The 20913-nt window shown below is 43.0% G+C and overlaps 1 protein-coding gene across 1 annotated transcript in view; it reads left to right on the top strand.

The window, feature by feature from the left end:
* The window catches only part of Mast4 (microtubule associated serine/threonine kinase family member 4), a 611732-nt gene that overhangs the window by 199037 nt on the left and 391782 nt on the right, over positions 1 to 20913 (top strand). The window contains exon 3 of the mRNA XM_026788983.1: positions 812 to 936. Coding sequence (XP_026644784.1) covers positions 812 to 936 — 125 coding nt within the window. The remainder of the gene's footprint in view (positions 1 to 811; positions 937 to 20913) is intronic.

The raw sequence follows: 20913 nt of genomic DNA, 5'->3' as shown, positions 1-20913 counted from the left end.
TGTGTATGTGTGTGTGTGCAGGTGTGTGTGTGTATATATATGTGTGTGTGTTCAGGTGTGTGTATATGTATCTGTGTGTGCAGATGTGTGTATATATGTTTGTGTACAGGTTTGTATATATATATGTGTGTGTGTGTGTGTGCATGCATGCACAGATGCATGTGTATGTGTGTGTATGTGTGTCCAGGTGTGTATTACTGTATGTGTGTGTGTTTGTGTATGCATATTAGAGTAGAAGGTTGATGGAAATTGCACAGTGAACTTAGACTGACACTGATGTCCTGATTTATGCAAATGGATACCACTATGTATCCTATGGACACGGTTGGACAGCCACCTATACTTCCCCGGGAGAAGCTGGGGAAAGGGCCGCCAGCCCATTTCACCTTGAGAGAACTCCACCTCTTTTGTTGGTTACGACCTCCACTTTAAAGCCCCTTCCAGCTCGTTTTTGGTTTCCTTTCCATATTAGATTGACTTCTGACAGCATCACTTACACAGCACGTTTATTTTTGTGACGATGAGAGAGGACATTGTGTATTTACATATGTGTTCAAAACATTCTCGTGGCAATGAAGCCCCCTGCGTGCACCATATGATGTGATTTGCTTGGGTTTCAGTGGGAAGTCAGGGTCGGAACCAGCCGTGGTGTCTCCTGACTTAATGAAAACATTTCTCTCTGGTTGCTAGAAATCAGCATAGCTACTGAGCTTGGCAGAAAGGATGCAGAAGAGAGGTGGCTTGGAATTGTCCACTGTTTCCACACTGCACCCTGGGCCTGCTGCTTACTCTTTCTTTTCTACTCCAACAGGGAGGTACCTCCTTCCAAACCCTGTGGCAGGACAGGCGTGGCCTGCCTCAACCGAGACATCCAACCTCGTGCGCATGCGCAGCCAGGCTCTGGGCCAGTCAGCTCCATCCCTCACGGCCAGTTTGGTGAGTATCTTTTGTGTTGTTGGAGTTGCTCTGGCCATTATCTCCCTGGGATCTGTCAAGTGTAACCGGATTTGCACTTTCGTACACATAGCATTGGCCACAGTTTGGACAATGGGCATGTCTATGTCTCTGTATGCCAGTTTCTCCCTGCCCACCCCAAAATGTGGACTATTTCTACTTAGTTCTGTGTTGGTTCCCTTCACCATCCAAAAAGTAAAAATGTTTCTAGACTTTAAAAACTCCAAACAAACAATAGAAACATTTCTTAAAAATAAAAGAGTATGGAAAAGTCCAAGAGTAAGCAAAGCACAGGTGGGGCCAGTCTGTCCTTATCAGATCGCCTGCCCAGCATGCTTCATTGTTTTCCTGTATACATGTGTACGTGGTGTGCGAGCTTACTTATGTAGGCATGCATTGAGACTTCTGAGTGTACGGACATCATGTGTGTCCATCACAGCCCTTGCTGGCAATTGTCAGCTTGGGTAGTATTCTCACTGATACAATCCAGTGTCTGCTTAGCAGTCTGGTTCAGTTTTACCAGTGGGTTCGACTGTGTCCTTTGCCCTCGGCAGAGGCAGTGTGGCACCAGGCCTGTGGAGGTCTGGTCTCCATCTCTTTGCTCTTCTTTGATCTGGTGTGCTCCCGCAGCCTTGCTTCGTCTTTTCTTTTGTTGAAGAAAGTTTATAGCCATTTTTTTCATACTGTGCTCGTCTGCTGATCTCCCATGGCAAGATTCTGGTCCATGGCAAGACTCTGGTTTGCGTGTTCCTGTTCCAAGTTGAGAACTGGTGATGTGTCCTCAGGACATGTTTTTGACAGGTGCATGATGCCTCTCTGCCCCTCACGGTGCTGTTAATTTGGATACCCCCATCAAGGTGCTGCCTGGTTGTTCTGTAGTAGTTACCACTGACTTTCTCTCGCATGTACTAGCTGTCTGGGGAGCTAGGCTAGGCTACACAAACAGCTTCTTGCCAAAAACTTCCCCTGAATTCAGCATCTGTTGATGATTCTTGGAAGTATCATTCTTTTTTATGTTGATTAAAAATATCGAGGGCTAGGAATGGAGCCCTGTGATAGAGTACTTGCCTAGCATGTGGGATGTCCTGGATTTCATCCCCTGCACAGAAAAAAAAAAAGAGAGACTTTCCATGTTTACTAGGGAAAACATATTTATGTATTTGTTGCAAGCATAGACTTGAATTTCTTTTCATTTTTACTTTCCCAGTGTAACTTTTATTTTAGCCAATATGCTTAGAAATTTTTGTTTTCTTGCGGGACAACTTTTTAAAAATATGTGTGTGTGCACGCATGCCCATACATGGGCACATGTATGTGGTTTCACAAAAGTGGGTGTATATGTATATGCACATGTGTGAAGGCAAAAAATTGACATCGTTGTCTTTCTTGGTCACTCTCCACTTTGTTTATTAGTCAGAGTCTCTTGGTGAGCCTGAAATTCCACTGATTCCAGTTCTCATAGCTAACCAGCTTGCCCAGGGACCCCTGTTTCTGCCTCCCAAGTGTTGGGATTACAGTCAGCTGCCATGAATTCCTGTTCTGATATTTGAGTGACAATCACTATATCTGCTGAGTCTTTCCCCCCACTCCTTAGCAGATACTTACATATCTATTCTAACTTATGTAAAATCTTTCTGACTTGGTCGGGGGCTATGGCTCCATGGTAGAGTGCCTCCTTCGCTTGTGTGGGACCCTGGGTTTGTTCCTCTGCACCCAAACAAACAAAAACAAAACCACGAAACCATACAACAAAACAAAAAGTATATACAAGTTATTTTGGGGTCAGTGGTAAAGTTGTGTGGTATGATAATAGGTTTTTAAATATTTCTTACTGACAAAAATGTAAATAATGCATATAAATCAGTATGTTATGATAGTTTATAATTTTATTCACTGATGGGAACTTATATTGGCTATTTGGACGTGTTATAGCACATGGAGATGTAATTTTGGTCTAGACTCAAGTCCTGCTTTGGCATTAAAGAGATGTATAAACTTGGGTAAGTTTTAATTCCTCAAATCCCATCCACCTGATCAGTAACTGCAGAATGCAGACATGTTCAATGTTTGTGAAGCCCATTTGACTCTGAAATTTTCGGGTTTTTCAGAAAAATTAGCAATCTGAATGTATGGAATAATGATCTCCAGAGAAGATACAGAAACGGTAGTGGGGAGTCTCATCCTCCTCCTTCACCATTCCCTACTGCCCCCTTCCAACTGAATTGTTTTTTGGGGGGAATTTGTTAAAATATTATTTCTCTGTAGGGATTTACTTTTCTCAGACAAAAATACCTCACATTTATGATTGCACATTTTATGATTTTTGACAGTGTACTTGAAACAGTGTAGTCTTCACATTCGAATAATAATATTATGTATATGCTTCTTGTGAAATGTCAGTCATTCTGGTGAAAGCAGCTCTGCCCCAGATACTCTGACTACATAATGCTGTCTGTGATCACATGCCCAGACACCAACTGATGTTTCCGCTGCTCACATGCATCCCAAACAACCTGAAGTATCTGGGACCAGGACCCAAAGGTAAGAGATGTTCATAGATAGCATCAGAGGAATATCCACTAAAACTTGCCAGAGAACATTCTTAGCAAGGAATCATTTACATTACTAGCTGGTCCACCCACAAGCTTCATAAAGCTTCAAGTTGTGGTGTCTGAATGTGGCTAAATTTGGACACAGAGTATGTTTAAGCTGTTTGCTTTGGGGTTGTCAAGGTGTCCTGCTAGGCAGAGCCCCCATCTTGACTCCCTGGGTCTGTTATGGTATGCCTAGATCCCTGCCTCAGTATATCTCTGTGGTACACACTAAGATCTATTTGGTTGCCAGGGTCATTTGTGTGACTGCGTAGCTTACTGCCTTAAAGCTTAGCCTGTTCCATGTGTCTGTCATGTTTGGAGTGGGTTGGGTTTAAATTATTTTCGTTGATTAAGAGTAACAGCTTGACTAGAGAATGGTGCTGAGGAGGTGGGAATGGACAACCGTCAGACACCTCGTTTTCTTTCCCTTTAGTTTTCCTTCTTCCTTTTCATTTAATTGTTTTCCAAACGAGCAGAATTTGTGGGGCTGCTCTGTGCCGTGGAACATACCTCCCCATGCACTGCTCCTGCCTTCCTGGCCTCTGGCCTTATCTCTGGGATCCCCTTAGAGCTCTGAGCTCACTTTCCCAACCCCTTTAGAGTCAGTCGTGGTATACCTTTGAATACTTAAACCTCTCCTTGTGTGACTGGAAGCTTCTTGAGGACAGATTTACTAGATGACTTCATTTTCTGTTCCCTCCTGCCCTTAGCACCGTGCCTCCATGTAGGAGGCATTCAGTAAGTAGTAATGAAGTAACAGATACTTATTCATGGAAAAAAATGTCAGGTTTCTCTAGCCTCAAGGTCAAATGATGGTATGACTATGTACTGTGATTGGTGGGTTTAATGATATCATCCATCTAAAACCTCTGGCTTTGTTCTATGTGTATCTTATAATCGTGACTATCTTTAAAATCCATGTAACAGGCCAAATCCCAATTAGTGCATGTCAGCCACTCAAAAAAAACGATGACAAAATTGTAGCATGATTATCGTTGTCCACAATCAAGGGGTATTCATTAATCTGCTTTCATGTAGCTATGTAGTCATGGTCATTTAAATTTTTTATTGATTTTTCCCCCTAATAACTAAGTTGAAGAGAGATTTGTCAAGGTGTAGGAGAATCAGATAAAGATATTCAGAGTGGTTGTGCCCAAGTGACGGCACCACCTTTGATGTGACAAAATTCTGTCGCATCAAAGGAACTCGCATTTCACTATGGACCTTTTACCTGCGGTCTGAGAACATGCTAGTGAGATGTTAATGAAGGCTGTGTGATTTGGCGGGTATGAATTTTAGCAAATGCATGACCTGTAGTGTTTATAAAGCCATCGGCACATTTGAAGCTTCTGCTAACTACCTTCTCAAGGAGGAGATTAATTTCTAGCCCGAAGTGTCTAGTTTTCCTTGGCAATGCTAGATGTAGTTGTGTTCCCTCTCCCAGACACTTTGGGCATTTCAGATAAATGGCATGTTGCCAATTCATCCTAAGTAGCCTGGTAGCTGGCAGAATACATGCTCAGCCAGTGTCCGCCCGCTGGGACCCCAGCCGGGAGAGCTGATGAGGTGTCAGATGTATACTTCATATACATTAATCTGAAGGGGAAAACTCATTTTCCCATTTGCTGTCTCCATCTTTCTGTCCCTCCCCACACACATGGGTAGTTTATCAATGAAGTCATTGTCGTCAGGAGCTGGGGGATTTTTGCAGATGCTGCTTTCTGGCAGGAGAGATGGAAATTCCAGGAGGCAGAAGAAGGACTACTGGTCCTGCTTCAGTCCTGGTTGGAAAATACGGTTGTGAGCCTCAGTGACTGACGTTTCGAGATGGTGGATGTGGCCAATCATGAGAAACATTTACTGGTTTTGTACTTGCTGTAATGGATGGAGGAGGGACTTGGAAAATCGGGTACCTAGGTATCTCTCCAGTTGTATTGGACCTGAATTGCCTGCCTCATCTTTTGTGTTTATCTAAAGATTCCACTCACATTCTGTATCCCAGAGGTCTTCCTTGACCATCTGGCTGAAGGTGCTCCCTATGTTGCAAGATATATACCCCACAGCCTTAATATTCCTCTCTAACTTCACCACCTTCAAATATGCTGTATCATTTATTATTTTGTTTGTAGCCATGTGTCCATGGGGGAAGGGATCTGGGGATGCTAGTGTTGCTTCTTGCAAATGGCCTGTTATTTGTCTAGCTTCTATGACTATCCCATGTACCTTAACTCATCCTGCTTGTAGTAGTTAATGCTCTGCATGGCATCAGGAGTGATGGCAAGAAAACAGTGTATTCACGTGCAGTACGGACATGGTTTCGCCTGTAGTCGGTTGAGTGCCTGCAGGACCCAGGCTCGAGGAAGACTCACTCTGTGTCTATTACTCGGACGCCACTTCCACCAAGGCAAAGGTTGTTTTTCCTCTGTCCCTGGTACCGAGAATAGTGCAGGACTCATCATGGGAGCTCAGAGGATGTGCTGAATGCACCAAAGAAATCCCCTTTCCATGCATTTTGGTGCCCCAGAACTGAGTCTCGTGTGCTTGCTGTTTTTAGTCTGCCGTGTTTCGGTTTCTGTTGCGTCAGCATGCTGAGGCATTGCTCTTTAAGGCAGAGGGAAGCTCCTAGTGAACGTGCGTGTGGAAGCTAAGCGATAATTGTTCATTTGGAAGTGAGAGGAGAGGGAGGGCAGGGCAGTTCAGCACATACTATTCTAGGCCCAGTCCAGAGTTTCCCTTTTATTAGCTCTACATAGATTTGTATGGGCCTCAGGGTTTCCGTCTGTGGAATGGGGCTCAGGGCTGTCCTAACTTTAGACAGTTTTCATAGGGAGTAAATGAGTAGACTTTTGGGCAGAACTTTGTACTGTGCGTGTTGCTCGAGAAGTCTTCCTTCTTCCGTGTTTCTGTAGCTGCTGGGGAGTACGTGTCTTGGAGATGAGGCTGGGAACGAGGCTTAGCTGGATGGCACTATTAGAAAGAACAAAAACAAACTCATTCTCCAGATAATTAGGTATGGCCTTTCTGTCTGTGCGATTGGATTATCTCATTGTTTCTTTGTTTTTCACCTGTGCTCAAAACCAAATTAACAACCTGAGAGAGTTTTCCAGGCTACAAGGCATCTTTAAACAAGGACGGTGTTGTCAAGTGCTGCTCCTCAACTTCAAGCTTTTGAAGTTACGTGGTGAAATTCGGTTTCTTTGGTGATTCTCTTTTTTATATCATACCCATTTCCCTTAATGGAAAAATTGTATTTCATGATGTACTATAAATATTAAAACCAAACTATTTAAGCTGTAATATATGCTAAGAGCCTTAATGAATATTCATCTTTTCCATTTGCAAAAATGTATTGTGAGGAGTCTGGGAAAATTGACTAAACGTATGCAGAAATGGATTTCCCCTTTTAGGCTCATCCACAGTGTGGAGACAGGATGCCAGCGTCGATTTAGGGTGCAGTCTTTATTTACAGTCATTTAATATTATATCAATACTTCATTAGCCTCCTAGCTCAAAAACAAAAACCTGAACTGAAGTCTAATTAGTTAACTCCAAGAGCGCGCCTATTAAATATTGATGTAGGAGCGGTTTGAATGCCCTTGGATAAATTGCTTAACAAGTGTTGTGGAATACATCTCTGAATTAGCATTTTTCCTCAGCTGTTATGACTCAATTTAAAGGCTGCATAATATTCCAGCGCTTGGTCTTATCACAGCAAATCTTATTTAGATTATTTCTGTGCTTTTCCTACTGTTAATAATGGTGATACGTCCACTCCATTGTTCACCCCAGAGCATCTCCTGGGATAGATCCTTACAGCGGGATTATCAGGGCAAAACAGATAAGATTGTGAGGGTTTGTCTACCTTCTGTGGCATTGTTTATATATTAAGGTAGTGTATTGCATATACTCCTACCAGCTGTTAGTATGCGCTTAAAAAAATTAAAACGAACTTCTCTGCCTTGTTTAGCAAAGAATAATTATTCTTTTAAATATATGCATTTGCAAAGTCAATATAACTCTTAGGCGCACTGAATTCTTACACAAAATCAGCAGATGTAGCAAGTGTGAAAAAGCATTGTTCGTCCGTCCTTCCTTCCTTCCTTCCTTCCTTCCTTCCTTCCTTCCTTCCTTCCTTCCTTCCTTCCTATTTCCCCTGCATTCCCTAAATCAGCTTACCAGACCCTCTATCGGGAACCCGGATCGCTCCTGGGATCTAGGAATCGCTGAGTGTGATTACAGTATGTGTAGCTAAAGGCATTATATTCCACGGTTCAGAATTTTTTTTTTCATCTGGAAAGAAGTAATCTCAATTGTGAAACAGTGCCTTCAGCTGTGGACATTATAATCAGGGTCTCAGGAGTGCCTGTATTCCAAGAGTCATACATCTCACAGTTGTTACCCTCTGAGCGTGGTTCTGTTTATAGTGAAGGGAGGGATTTCCATAACTCAGTGCTGGAGTAGCAGTAGGGGGCCGTGAGCAGATTATTACAGGTCAGGCCTAATCCACAAAGATAAATCTCATTATGGGCTCACCTGGGCCCATCCACAGAGGAGCCCTCTAACATGAGTCCGTAAATCAAAACTCAGCTTAAACGTGGACTATCAAATCCTCACCGTGATCCAGCTGCTGCCTCTGTGAAGGGACGTTCTAGTGTGTACCCTTCATGCTAAGTGTACTTAGATGCCCACAGCGTCATCAGCACCCTGCATGGGAAGAGCACTGTAACTCAGCCTGTGAAGGGAGAAAGAATGCCATGTGTTGAGGAGTTACTATTTTCTGGGCTAAAATTGAACCTAGAATAGTCATTTAAAACCTCCCACGTCTTAAGTCTTTCCTCTCGTTCATCCTGAAAAAGATTCGAAAGCAATCCTTCTTGGTACGTGTGCTGTGCTTTCTCATTAGGACGGGCCGCCTGCTGGAGCAGCTCACTGTGTGGGTGTACCCGGACAGGCCGACCAACTGGGGACTTCCTGTTATCAAGGGCATTTGAGAAAGTTGCTGGGGGGGGGAGCGCTGCAGATTGGGATTGTGTCCATGTGCGTAGTCTATGACGGCTAAAGACAAGAAATGCATGTATGGCGGCTAAAGACAAGAAATGCATGTCCTCTTTTAATTGCTTACCTTTGTGGAGGGAAGTGAAAGCTATCAAGAAGAGCAGTGCTGCGAATGTGTGTGGGTACCAGGACCTGAACTTGTGTCCTCCGGAGGAACAGAAGATGCTCTTCACTGCTGAGCCATCTCTCTAGTCCCATTCTTTATTTTTTTCCTGTTGTTGTTGGTTTGGTTTGGTTTGGTTTGGTTTTTGCTTGGTGATGTGTGTTTGTTTTGTTTTTTTGAGACAGGGTTTCTCTGTGAAGCCCTGGGTATACTGGAACTCACTCTGTAGACCAGGATGTCCTCCAACTCAGAGACCCACCTGCCCATGCTTCCTGAGTGCTGGGATTAAGGGCATGCGCCACCACTCCCACCGCCTTTATTGCTTTTCTTTTTTCTTTTTTTTCCTCACAATTACATTTGCAATTTTATTTTAACATCAATTTTGTAATATTTCCTAAGTTTTAATCTTCTTTAAAGACTTTCACAAATTTCTTTTTTGTTGTTGTTGTTGTTGTTTTTTTTTTGTTTATCTGGTTTGTTTTTCGAGACAGGGTTTCTCAGTGTAGCCCTGGCTATCTGAAACTTGCTTGCTCTGTAGACAAGGCTGATCTCAAACTCGGATCTTTCTGCCTCTGCTTCCTGAATGCTGAGATGAAAGGTGTGCACCACCACCCCTGGCTGTTTATGTTCCTATTATGAGTACTGTTGTGATTTGTAAGCATAGAATACTGGATAATTATGATATCACATTATTTTTATAAAGGTATTTTTCTCTCCAATATGAATTTTTTTAATGTGCTCTAAGAATTGAACACTTAGTAAAAGATTTGTTACAAACACTTCTATGGCCAGTATAATGAGAAAAATCAGTAACTATATTCATCCTTGGTTTATTGGCACCTGAAGTGTCAATCTGTTTCTAGATTCTGAATGGCTGTATACTCTGTTATGTTCATTTGTCACTTAATAGACTATTACTGGGGCCCTACTATACAACTACCATTAAATTCTTTTTAGAAGTGATGTGGGCAAACAAACAAAAAGAAGTGATGTAGCATTGTTCTTGTTTCTGAAGAACTGTAAGGCTGTTTGAAAGAAGAATTCTGGGAAATTAGAGCTGCAGCAGCATCACTTACAGCTGGGAGAATTCGTGGAAGCCAAAGAACGACTCAGGCTGTGGGTTTCAGGAAACGCTTTGTGAGCACAACAGAGTGAGTAGGCAAGCCTCAAATCATGGTGGACCTATGGATCCCATGAGATAGGGATAGGGATAGGCAGAAGGGGTGGAAAGGGACAGGGACAACGTTGTTTCTTCTTATATGATGGTTTTAGTCAGGAGGCAGAGGACTACATGAAAACTCCAAGGCTCCTGGGTTGTGGCAATGGAGTGGGTTTCCCTGGAAAGCCAGAACGCCATCAGCATCCCACCTCCCAGCGTGAAGGATGCGCTTGTGTTGTGGCTGGAGCAGCTTTAACCAGCCAGTGGAGTGAGTTCTTTTTTATTTAGAAAGCCTCCAAGGATGGAAAGAGTGCTTTGTCTATGGTTAAAATATACTTCCGGGATATTTGTCTAAGGAAATTAAGTTTGTTTTGTTAGTAATGGTCTCTCAGATCTGCTGAGGTCTCTTCTTTGTAATCAGATACTAGGTGAATTTGCTTTCCTGTGAAGAACAGCCATGTGGTCCAGTCCACCTTGTTGTTTGTGTTCTTTTATTGGTCAGGGCACATCAGCCTCTATCTTTAACGACAATCACAAATGAAGCCTCGGGTGTGTGGCTGTGCAGAAGTATAGAGTCCTTCCTCGAGGTTTGTGAGCTCTGACCTCATCCTACGGATGGTGTTTGCTTCAAACTCTGCTGGGTCTACTGTCTGTATCCTCCTAACTTGGGCATTCATTCCTTCTATCGTTCGTCTATCTTACTTTGGATATGTACCTTTCTTGTGGTCTGACCTTCCATTAGAATTTGAATCGCTGTCTCGCAAAGACTGAGAACTGCAACTGCTTCTCCAGACACTGTTTTCAGTGTGTATTCACTACTCAGTAAGTAATAACTGGGCTCTAAAGCACCATGGGTCAACATAGATGTGTATATATAAATGTATAAATACCTCAAGAATCATTCTTTTTGTGAGAATTAGTAGAAACGGAACCACCATCCTGGCCATTCTATGCTTTAACCTGGCTTTTGAGGGCTGCTGTGGTTTGAATGTGAAATGTCCCCTGTAGTCTCTCGTGTTTGAACTCATGGTTCTCAGTGATGAATCTGTTTGGGGGAATTGAAGAACCTAGGAGGCAGAGCTTAGCTGGGATTAGTGGGTCACTGGGCAGGCATGGAGGATTGTAGCCTGGCTCCATTTCCCCAGTGTTCTTTCAGCTTCCTAGTTCTCCTATATTGTAAGGAGTAAGCCCTGTCCTAGGTGCCCACAGCCGGGGATGCAGCCATCTGCAGCCCTGCCTTCACCTTCATGAACTGTATCCCCTGACCTGTGATCAGACAGATAGACAAACAAAACAGCGGAAGTACCACTTCAGCCTCTCACTTCTCCGCCCTTCACTCGTTTCTGTTGGGTCATGAGAACAGAAGCTAACACAAAGACTTGACTTTCCATAGTAAACCCTGCCGGTGGAGACTGTCCTGGCTGGGCTAGGCCATGGGTAACCCTCTCCCCTTCCTCAGAGAGACCAGGATTGACAGTGACCTGATCTCAATTGTAATGTAATTTCGAACTTAATTATTGAATGCTAAGTGTAGTGGTGCATGTCTCTACATAATCCGATCTCTTGGGGAGGTGGGCAGTGGAGGTAGGTTTGTTCCGACCAGCCAGCCTAGCTGAGAGGGAAAGTTCTAGGCTCAGTGTGTGATAGGTCCTGGCTCAGAAAAAATAAGATAGAGAGCAATAGAGATTGACACCAACATGGACACACACACATACACAGGGGAACATACAATGAGAATGATGTTTGGGAGCGTGGGCTCCAGGGCCTGGCTCCCCGGGTTGAAATCTTATTGCACCACCTGCCAGATGCATGACCTTGACCGAGGAATTAACTCCTCCATGCCTCTCAATGACAGGAATATTAATAGCACTATTCTGTGTGGTTTTCTGGCATCAAGTGAGGCCATACATGCAAGAGCATCCATTTGTAGCATATAAAGGCACAGTCATGGGGTGGACAGGTGGGTCAGTGGTTGAGGGCATTAGCTGATTTCAGAGGACCTGGGTTCAGTTCCCAGTATCCATAGGGTGGTTTCAACCATCAGTCTCAGGATATCCAGTGCCTTCCTTTGGCTTCCACATATAAGGCACACATGTGGTACACAAACATACGTGCAGGCAAAACACCCATACACATAAAGGAAAAAAATAAAAAACACAGTCACTGTTGACTGTTACTATCTTCTTGAATAAGAGGAGTTATTTATTATATCAGGGAATTTTGTTTTTATTTTATTAAATGCATACTTAAGGTTTATGGTTAACTATATTTACAGTGATGACCATGGAAAGATATGCCCCTCTAAAATTGGTTTCAGAGAGCTGTATGTCTTCCATGTTTTCTTCAGGATAATTTGTAAGGCATAAAACTTACTGAGATCAGGAGTCCTGAAGAAGGAAGAGTGTCACTCAGGAGGCAGAGGCAGGCGGATCTCTGTGAGTTCGAGGCCAGCCTGGTCTACAGAGCTAGTTCCAGGACAGGCTCCAAAGCCACAGAGAAACCCTGCCTCGAAAAAAACCAAAAAAAAGAAGGAAGAGTGTGACATTTTTAACAATCAGTAAACCTGAAATTGACTAGGAGTTAAAAGGGAAAAATAAAATAAACCCAATTCATTCTTTTCATTCTTTTTAATGGATGACAGAAAAGTGTTAACCAGGATCCCAGTTCAGCCTTTTATTCACTTAAGTAGAAGAATGACTTCATAGACTCCTGCTGTCTTGTCAGCTGACGTCTTGCATAGCATCTGCATGGTGCATGTGCATTTGGATCTTTGAAACAGTCACATCTCTTTTACCAAAGATAATGCGATTATCTCTGGTTTTCCTTTACCTCGCCAGACTTTGCTGTTATTTGCCAGGTATAACATAATTAGAGGATACTTATTGGACCTCAGGTATTTTTTGTGGCCCACCCCACTGATAAAACATTCTTCAGTAGGAATTCCTAATATATGAATGTATTTGTAAGTGATATTCATGGAGCTGGCGAGATGGCTCCGCACATTAGCACAAGCATAATAGAAGGCAAAGACTGACTCCTGTAAGTTGTCCTTTGACCTCCACTTATGTGTTGTGGCGTGCACATGTATACATGTATGTGCACACATTAAAAGAATAATGCAAACCAATGCTATTCATGCACTTACAGATAATATTCAAAATATTTTGATATGCCTGAGACTCCCCACTAGCAACCTACCAGAGAAGACCTTAGTTGGAGGCTTTCAGGGGGGCTGTGAAGGCAGGAGTTTGCCAGGTGGCAACCATTTTGTTGCCAGGTCAAGGAGAAGGCTGAGTGTCCTGGGGTAGGTGAAGAGGGAGAATGGATATACATGGAAGGCTTAAAGTTATTCACATACCTGGGAGGAACGACACTAGCCATCATCGCTGATGCATGTCAGCCAAGTTACAGCGCGAACACCGATATGCAATGTCTAAAATCAATGACAATAAATAAGGAGATTAAAAGTTAGGAACTGGGACCAGTGAAAGGTTTAGTTGATAAAGCCCCCTCCTGACAATCCTGACGACCTGAATTTTTAACCTCTTCATGTCTAGCCTCATTACTGAAAAGAGGTTTGAATGGCATGAAGCCAAACCCGCCTATTCTTTTGAAGAGGTGAATTTAAATTCATATTTAAATAGAAAGAAAAAACATTTTTGTTACACTTGTCATTATCTGCCACTAACCTGCCACAAGTGTCAACGGCTATTGTGAGAACTGCTGCGTAGCTAATTATGTTGATTAGAATGTATCACAGCCCTAAATGTGTGTATTCAAACATCAGGCCATCACTGTTTCGTTTTGCTTTTCCTGATGTAAGAGATGTATTTGTTGCCTGAGAAGCTGCAGAATACTAGCTAAGATAACAAATTATCGCTGGCAAATAAAGCTGGAAATTCACTCTAATTGGTTAGCTATGTAAAAGGAAGTAAGACAGTATTGGTGCGTTAGGCATGGAAGTCAGGACCGTTGCTTATGAAAAGCCTCGGTTTGGGCCTTTTCATTTAAATAAGCCTTCTTCTTGCAATTAATATTATCGTTTGGTTTATGGCCCTCCAAAGTATATCCCCCTTCAGCATTTCTTGGCATTCTAACTTTGCTTTCTTATACATGTTATGAAATTTGCAATTTAGATTTTAATTTGATTTTCATTCTTTAAAACGCCATTTTTCATGTGTTTCATTTTTATTTAAAGCTTGCTTCTCTTGGTATTCATGGAGGCTAGGCATAAACAAACTACTAGGAAAAAAATTAAGCTATTAACTGAACTCAGGACGTAAACCATTTTAATAGGAATTTCACATAACTAAACTAAGTATTTGAGAGCCCGGGCACAGAATTACAGCTCTGTGGAAACAAACTTTATGGTACAAGGTGTACCTGATTTACCTTCGGCTCTAGTGATTTGAAAATACAGCATTTGTGTGGTTGGCTCTAAATCCTCACCCCGCCTTGTATGCATGAAGTGTTAAATATGGCTCTGAAGATTTTAGATTTATGCTGAGCTTGGTGTTTTAGAGTTCTGGATTCCCCGCCCCCCATAGAAGATATCAGTGTGAGTGGCCAAATTGTAATTTGAGTGAATGTTGGGGGAGGGGGTTCAGTGGATCTCCAGCTGCGACCTCCCAGCACCGTACCTGGTACCTGTCGTGGTCATCCTCAATGGCTCAGTTTCCCTCCCTCAGTTCCATGGACTCGTGGTCTGGCTTGTGTGTGGTTTTCTCTGAAGAGAAGACCATTTCCTGTTGGCTTTGTTCTGTACATTTCAGAGGGTGGTCTCCGATAGCCTTCCTTTTTGTTTGGAATGAGTGAGCTTATTAAATATATAACAAATAAAAGAACGAATAGAAAGTGACCGACAGATAGGAAAACATCCACTCAGGCACTCAGGACATCCAGCAGAAACCAGCTTGGGAGCTAAGGCAGCCAGCGGTTGTTCCCAGTTGAGCTTTCTTGCCATGGATGACCTTCCCATGGCCCAATTTTCCTACTGCAGACACCTTTATATCCCAGACTGAAAGCGCAACTCCTGTTGGACCTGGTTCACCTTCGAGGAGTTCTCAGGGGCACTACAGTTGAATGTTCTGCTGTTCTCTTTCCTCCCTGTCACAGGATTGGGTGGGGTCAGCCCATCCCCAGAAAGGGAGCCTTAGAGGACACGTTGTTGTAATGCTGGGGTCTGAAATAAGTGGAGCCATCCCCCTTCCACAGCCAGACCCTCAGTGAGCAGATAGCTGGCAGTTGATCTGTATTATGTCTGTTACGCCATCCTTTTCGGTTCTTCCAATGGTTGCCTATGACATCACCACTGTCTAATTGTCTTGCATTTATTAGGTTCTACCTAGTTGCCTGCTGAGATTTTTTTTTTTCCAGGAGCTACTTTCATTCTTAATGCACAGGCTCTTTGTCTTGCTTTACTTGGTAGCTGTACTCTAAAACAAAGTGACGTTGAAGAAGGCTGGCCTGTTTGAGGTTGGGAAGCTTTGTTTGCACTAGATGCTGGCAATGACATTTCTTCTCTGTGAAAGTTTGGAGAATTATTACTTAACCTCGTGGAGTCCTGGTGTGGATATGGATAATCGTGACATCATCGTTGTCCACTGCAGAATAAACCATACCATAACAGACTGCCAAGTACTGGTGTTCCTTGCGTAGTTCTCAGTATACTTGACTGTTTCTGGGTTCTCTATTGCATGACTGATCCCTCTGTCTGACTCTGTGTCACACATTTTTAATTACTGGGATCTCATGTCAAGTCTTAATGCCTGTTTAAGCAAGGTCCCCTAGGTCACAGTAGCTCCTTGGCGTGTAGGGCCTCGTGGCACTTTTACTTTCTGTATAAATTTACTTGTGAAATTCTGTGTGTTGATTGGGATTTTGATTAAAATTACATTAAATCTGTAGATCAATTTGGGAAAATTGACATTTTTATGATGTTGAGTTTTACTATTCTAGAACATGGTATATTGCTCTATTAACTTAGGACTTCTTTAGTGTTTTTCAATAAGGTTTATTTTTTTTTCTAGAGTTTGTATACTCTTTGTTAAGCTTGCCCTTGGGGACTTTAAATAATATCCTTTACAAATAAATATTTTCACCTGTTTGCTAAAGTATCAGGGTAATTTAATCAGCTTCAAGATGCTGCTTTTGAAGTTAATTAAACCTCGTAATTTTCAGTTATTATCTGTAGGTTAGGCATAGAGTCATAGACACTTATAACTAGCATTTTTATATTTTCCAGTCTTTAAATAGACTTTTCTCCTTTTCTTAATTAGGGCCTGCTGGACTGAGTTGCACAGGAGCGGTGGTAGAACACGTCCTTGTCTTTATCGTAAACTCAGTGCCCCCATCATTTCATGCCAGCAATGGGGAATGCCGTGGTCTGTGGGAGAGCGAGCTCTTTATCATGTAGACAATACCCCTTTTCCTCTTGGCTTTGATTTTTAAAATTATCCCGAATTCTAGACTGAGGTTGTGGCTCAGGTATAGAACCCTTATTCAGTATGCTTAGGACCCTGGGTTTGGTGCCCAATACAATCATAAAATTCTTTGAAGCTACCAAATGCTTCATTTAAGATAATGTTAAAAAAATCATTAATTTCACATTCTTGAGGAAAAATGCCAAATTGACTTAAAGCAGTATTTTGTTTAGGATTTTTCCATCGTTTTGTAAATGATATTAACTTGCACTCTTTTTGGTTTTAATATCAAGGCAAACCCCCTGAACAAATTAGGAGTGTCTATCATCCAGTTGTCTTGGCTGTAATGTTGTGTAACCAGTCCGTGTTTGAGAGGCAGGCCTCGGAATGGCCGGCTGTGCCTAGGCATAACAGCTGTAGCTGCCTGTGCTTTGAGCTCTGGACCTTTGGCCTGGGTGGCTTGTGTCCATATTGCAGGTTAGTCATGTCTCTGTATACATCTTCTCTGGGTTCCTGGCTGAAGGACACAGACCTGCATATGGCTCACCTTATTCAGGAGGCAGACACTCTTCCCTGACTACTAAACGTGGAGTTGTCACAGGGCCACTTCTCCTGATGACCAGAGCAGGGCCTATAGTCAGACATCAGTGGGGAATGGAGGGAGGAGTAGTTATGAACAATAATTTTATCTTCATGGAGTAAGTTCCTTCATTTTATATTTTTATATTTGTCTTCTTGTCTTCTGAATGTTGTCTAGAGTTGTCAGATTTGGGATTATTTGACAAATCGGACGTTCTTAGTAATAAGACCCTATTTTAACATTTTTCTTAGGTTTGGCATTTTGTGATTCTGTGTGTATTTAATAGTTTATCTTATTTTCACATCTGTTTTCTGGGTAGTATCTGATATTTTGAGGCCTTTTTCAGTCTTTTGTTTGAGATGAGTGTTGCTGTAGCCCTGGCTACCCTGAGACTTGATTTGTAGACCAGGCTGGCCTCAAACTTACAGAGATCTTCTGCCTTTTCCTCCAGAGTACTGGATGTAACAGCTTGCACCACCAGGAGACCAGACTCTTTTTTTATTATTAATGTTATTTAGTATCATCTTTTCCATCACATTTTTGCTGACTTTGTCAGTGGTTTTTCTATTCTTTTCCAGTGGTCTTTGAGTTGATGTGATGCTTAAGATGGAATTTTTCTTCCTTGATTTTAAGAATTTTCTTTACTCTTATCCTTGCATGTTGGCTTTAGCATTTAGGGGCTTATTTAGTTTTTTTAAGGAATAAAGAGCATTTCCACTTTTTATTCCTCCAGCTGGCCATTCAATTATTACAGCATAATTATTCCACAGTTTTTCCCTCTGTAATCTCTAACACCACTTTTAGCCTATGCTGAATTCCCGATTGTATGTTTTCCCTTTAATTTGGACGTCTTCCTGTATTTGTACCACATCATCCAGTTTCTTGGCTCCTGTTATGTGCACCATCTAGTTTAGTTAGTAGGGGAGCCTCAGAATTTTTTGGTATTGAATTTATTTCGGGTTGTATTGTGAAGCCTTTTCCTCCGGTTAAACCTTTTCTATCCCCATACATAACATCATCATCTTCTTTGAAAGCCAGTGAGGGGGAAAAAATTCCTTGTGACACTATAGAATTGCAGCTTCTTTCATGTAGCCGGAATCCTTGGACTCTGGGTCGATGGGAGGGGACCTGTGCCTTCTGTTTCCCGCCTAAGCTCTGCATTGCGCTGGACCAGGGTGCTTACATGACTCCCTGAGTGGTGCCCACTGATGCCTGCTGACACCAACCAGGCTGTGAGACTGGGTCATAAAGGGAGCAGGTCTTAGAGGCTGAGACTTTTTCCAGGAGTCAAGAGTTTGGGAGGGGGGGCTGTAAGACCAGGCTGCCCTCTGAGTAGCTGGTTTTGCCGATTGTGGAAGCTTCTGTGGGCTCTGATAGTGGAGAGATCAGAAGTCCTTGTAGTTTGTAGTTAGGAACTCACTCACTTGTCTTCCTCTATAGAAACTTATTTGCTTACAGTGTTGCAAGAGCCAGCCAAAGCAGAAGTACGAAGGGTAGGTAGGACAGTACCACTTTGCTGTGCCAAGCTGTTTTTCTAAACTGCCTCCTCCATCCTAAGGTGCCCAGAACATCCCTGGGCCGTAGTGCTGATGAGAAGACTGGCTCAGAGGGGGATGGACACCGACAGCACACCAGGAGTAATTCCCCTCATCCATCATATTGACAGCCCTTGGATTTCTCATCCCATGAGAATGGGGAGGGGCTTGGCCATCACCAAATGGTCCCCACTTGTCTGGTATTTTAAGCCAATCTGCATTTGATGTGGAATGAAGTAGACGCAGCTGACTGACGTTGCTCGTGGCTCGTGTTCTCGCTACAGCGGGAAGCTCATCACCTGTCACGGGCTGACGGGTGGCGCAGGCAGGCACTGGGATTATGACTGTAGTTTGAGCGCTATCAACAGAGCAAGCTTTTCATTGGAACCTGTTATCAGAGCAAATAAAGGCATGGTCTTTGATCTGGTAGAACTCTCTTTAGCTTCCTGTCTCAGGATCTGAGGTCACACTTGTCAGTTGGGAAATTCAGGGCTAGATCATTATGTCATTTTTCACTAAAAAAAATTACAGTTTAGTCATTTCCTATTATAGTAGGGTAAATTCCAATAGATGATTGCGAGAATTTGCTTGAAAAGTGAGGCTGGAAATCATGTAGATGTACAGTCATTTTTAACCTCTTTTCTACGTACAGGATTTCCCTTATCACGTGGTGGGCTTTGTTACCCTGCGATAGAGAATACATACTTTTTCATTACTTGCGTCTCTTGTTTGCCCCAAGATGCCAGTCTTGGGCTGAGTTTCATATTGCCTTATTTTCTTGCCTGTGTGATTTTAATTCTTCCCCGTGGCTTTCACTCTAACCTCATTTTCCTTTTCTTCAGTTCATAACTCTGAGAGTCCAGTGGTTTCCAGAGGTGCTGACCCTCGGTCCCTGGTGATGTGTCTCACTGTGGCTGCCAATCCTCCTCTTCTCGCTATTAAAACAAAACAAAATCTCATTTATTTGACTTCTTTCTTCTCCTTCATTTCCCAGTTTCCTCGTCCAGGGGAATTTGCGTTCATGCAGTCATGGGAGTTGTGGGCTTCTTGCTGTTTCCTCAAGCCAAGACAAAATCATCTTGAAAGAATGCCGGTCTCAGGCTGAGGTCCTCCGCTTCTGCCCCCCTTTCCCTGTGAGCTGCACAGCTATCAAAGCTACATCCTTAGATATCTCTAGATGGCAGCATCTCCCTCACTCTGCCTAGAGGCAGCATAAGAAAAACAGAGTTGGCTGTCGCCTTGAGTCTCTGCCACACACATCTCCCTTGCCCTTCATTTTGTTTCCAGGTGCATTTGAAACTACACAGACGGTCTCCAAGGGGACTATCCATCCCTTCCCCGGTGTCCCTGTCAAGGCCTTTAATTTGCCAAGCTAGAGCTGGGAATCTCTGCTTAGTTGTCTTCAGTCCCAAGGACCTTTATTACGAATGCATTGCTTTAAGGTGTAGTCCGAGGGTTCAGGCTAGTCGTTTTCAAAGAACTGCTTGCTAGGGCTTGTGCACAGTGCTTCTCGATGACACAGTGGCTGAGATGGTGGCATCGTCCGTCCCTGGGCCAATCTGGTGCTGGCTGAGATGGTGACATGGTCTGTCCCTGAGCCACATCTGGTGCTGGCTGAGATGGTGACATGGTCCATCCCTGAGCCACATCTGGTGCTGGCTACTTGGGCCATGTGGGCTGTGCAGCTGTTTGTTTTTTGAGCATCTCAACTTAAAATAATGGGAGCTATGCATTTGTGTGTGTGTGCGTGGTTAAAATGTTATATGGGTGTATGAAAATGCCATAGTGAATTCCACTATTAAGTCTATTTAATAAATACTAACAAAAACATAACATGATATCAAATATTTATAGCGGTGAATAAAATAATCAGATCTATTTTTGGCTAAGAAAAATATGTGGGAGCATGCCTGAAATCCTAGCACCTGGAAGGTTGAGGCAGGAGAATCCAAAATTTAAGGTCATCCTTCACTACATAGGGATTCTGAACTTAAGACCCCGTCTCACAATAAAATAAAATAAGGAAATAAAAGAATGTTCAGCTCTTTAAGTACTGTTTATTTTGTTGCAATTTTTGTACTAGATCATACGTTTCTTTATTGGTTCATTCATCTGTTTGCTCATTCATTAGATGTAAAGATCAAGCCCAGGGGCTTGAGCTTGTCTGGCACACTCTCACACTGGACTGCATCTCTAGTCTTTCCTTTTGTCAGGCTTGCCTGCTCCCCCCATGTAACCCTTGAAGCCTGTGAGACCCAGGGTCTGCATGGGAAAGTGCCTGGTACCCACTCACATTACAGCTCCTGGCCTTCACTTGGTGTCTCCTGCTGTCTCACAAACACACATCTCACAGTGTTTAAGTAAATGCTTGCTGTGCTGTAGAACGCATGTGCCCGTGGATGGTGTTCTCTTGGTTAAACGCGGAGCAGCTCTATGGGCACCACTGTTCTAGTGGAGCCGTGCTCTGGGTCAGCCTTTTCTCCTTTGCTGTGGAACTGAAACCCAAACCAA

The sequence above is a fragment of the Microtus ochrogaster genome, unplaced genomic scaffold (assembly GCF_000317375.1).
Source record: "Microtus ochrogaster isolate Prairie Vole_2 unplaced genomic scaffold, MicOch1.0 UNK11, whole genome shotgun sequence".
Taxonomy (NCBI): domain Eukaryota; kingdom Metazoa; phylum Chordata; class Mammalia; order Rodentia; family Cricetidae; genus Microtus; species Microtus ochrogaster.
The sequence above is the reverse complement of the archived record's forward strand: the minus strand, read 5'-3'. Positions and strand labels throughout refer to the sequence as shown.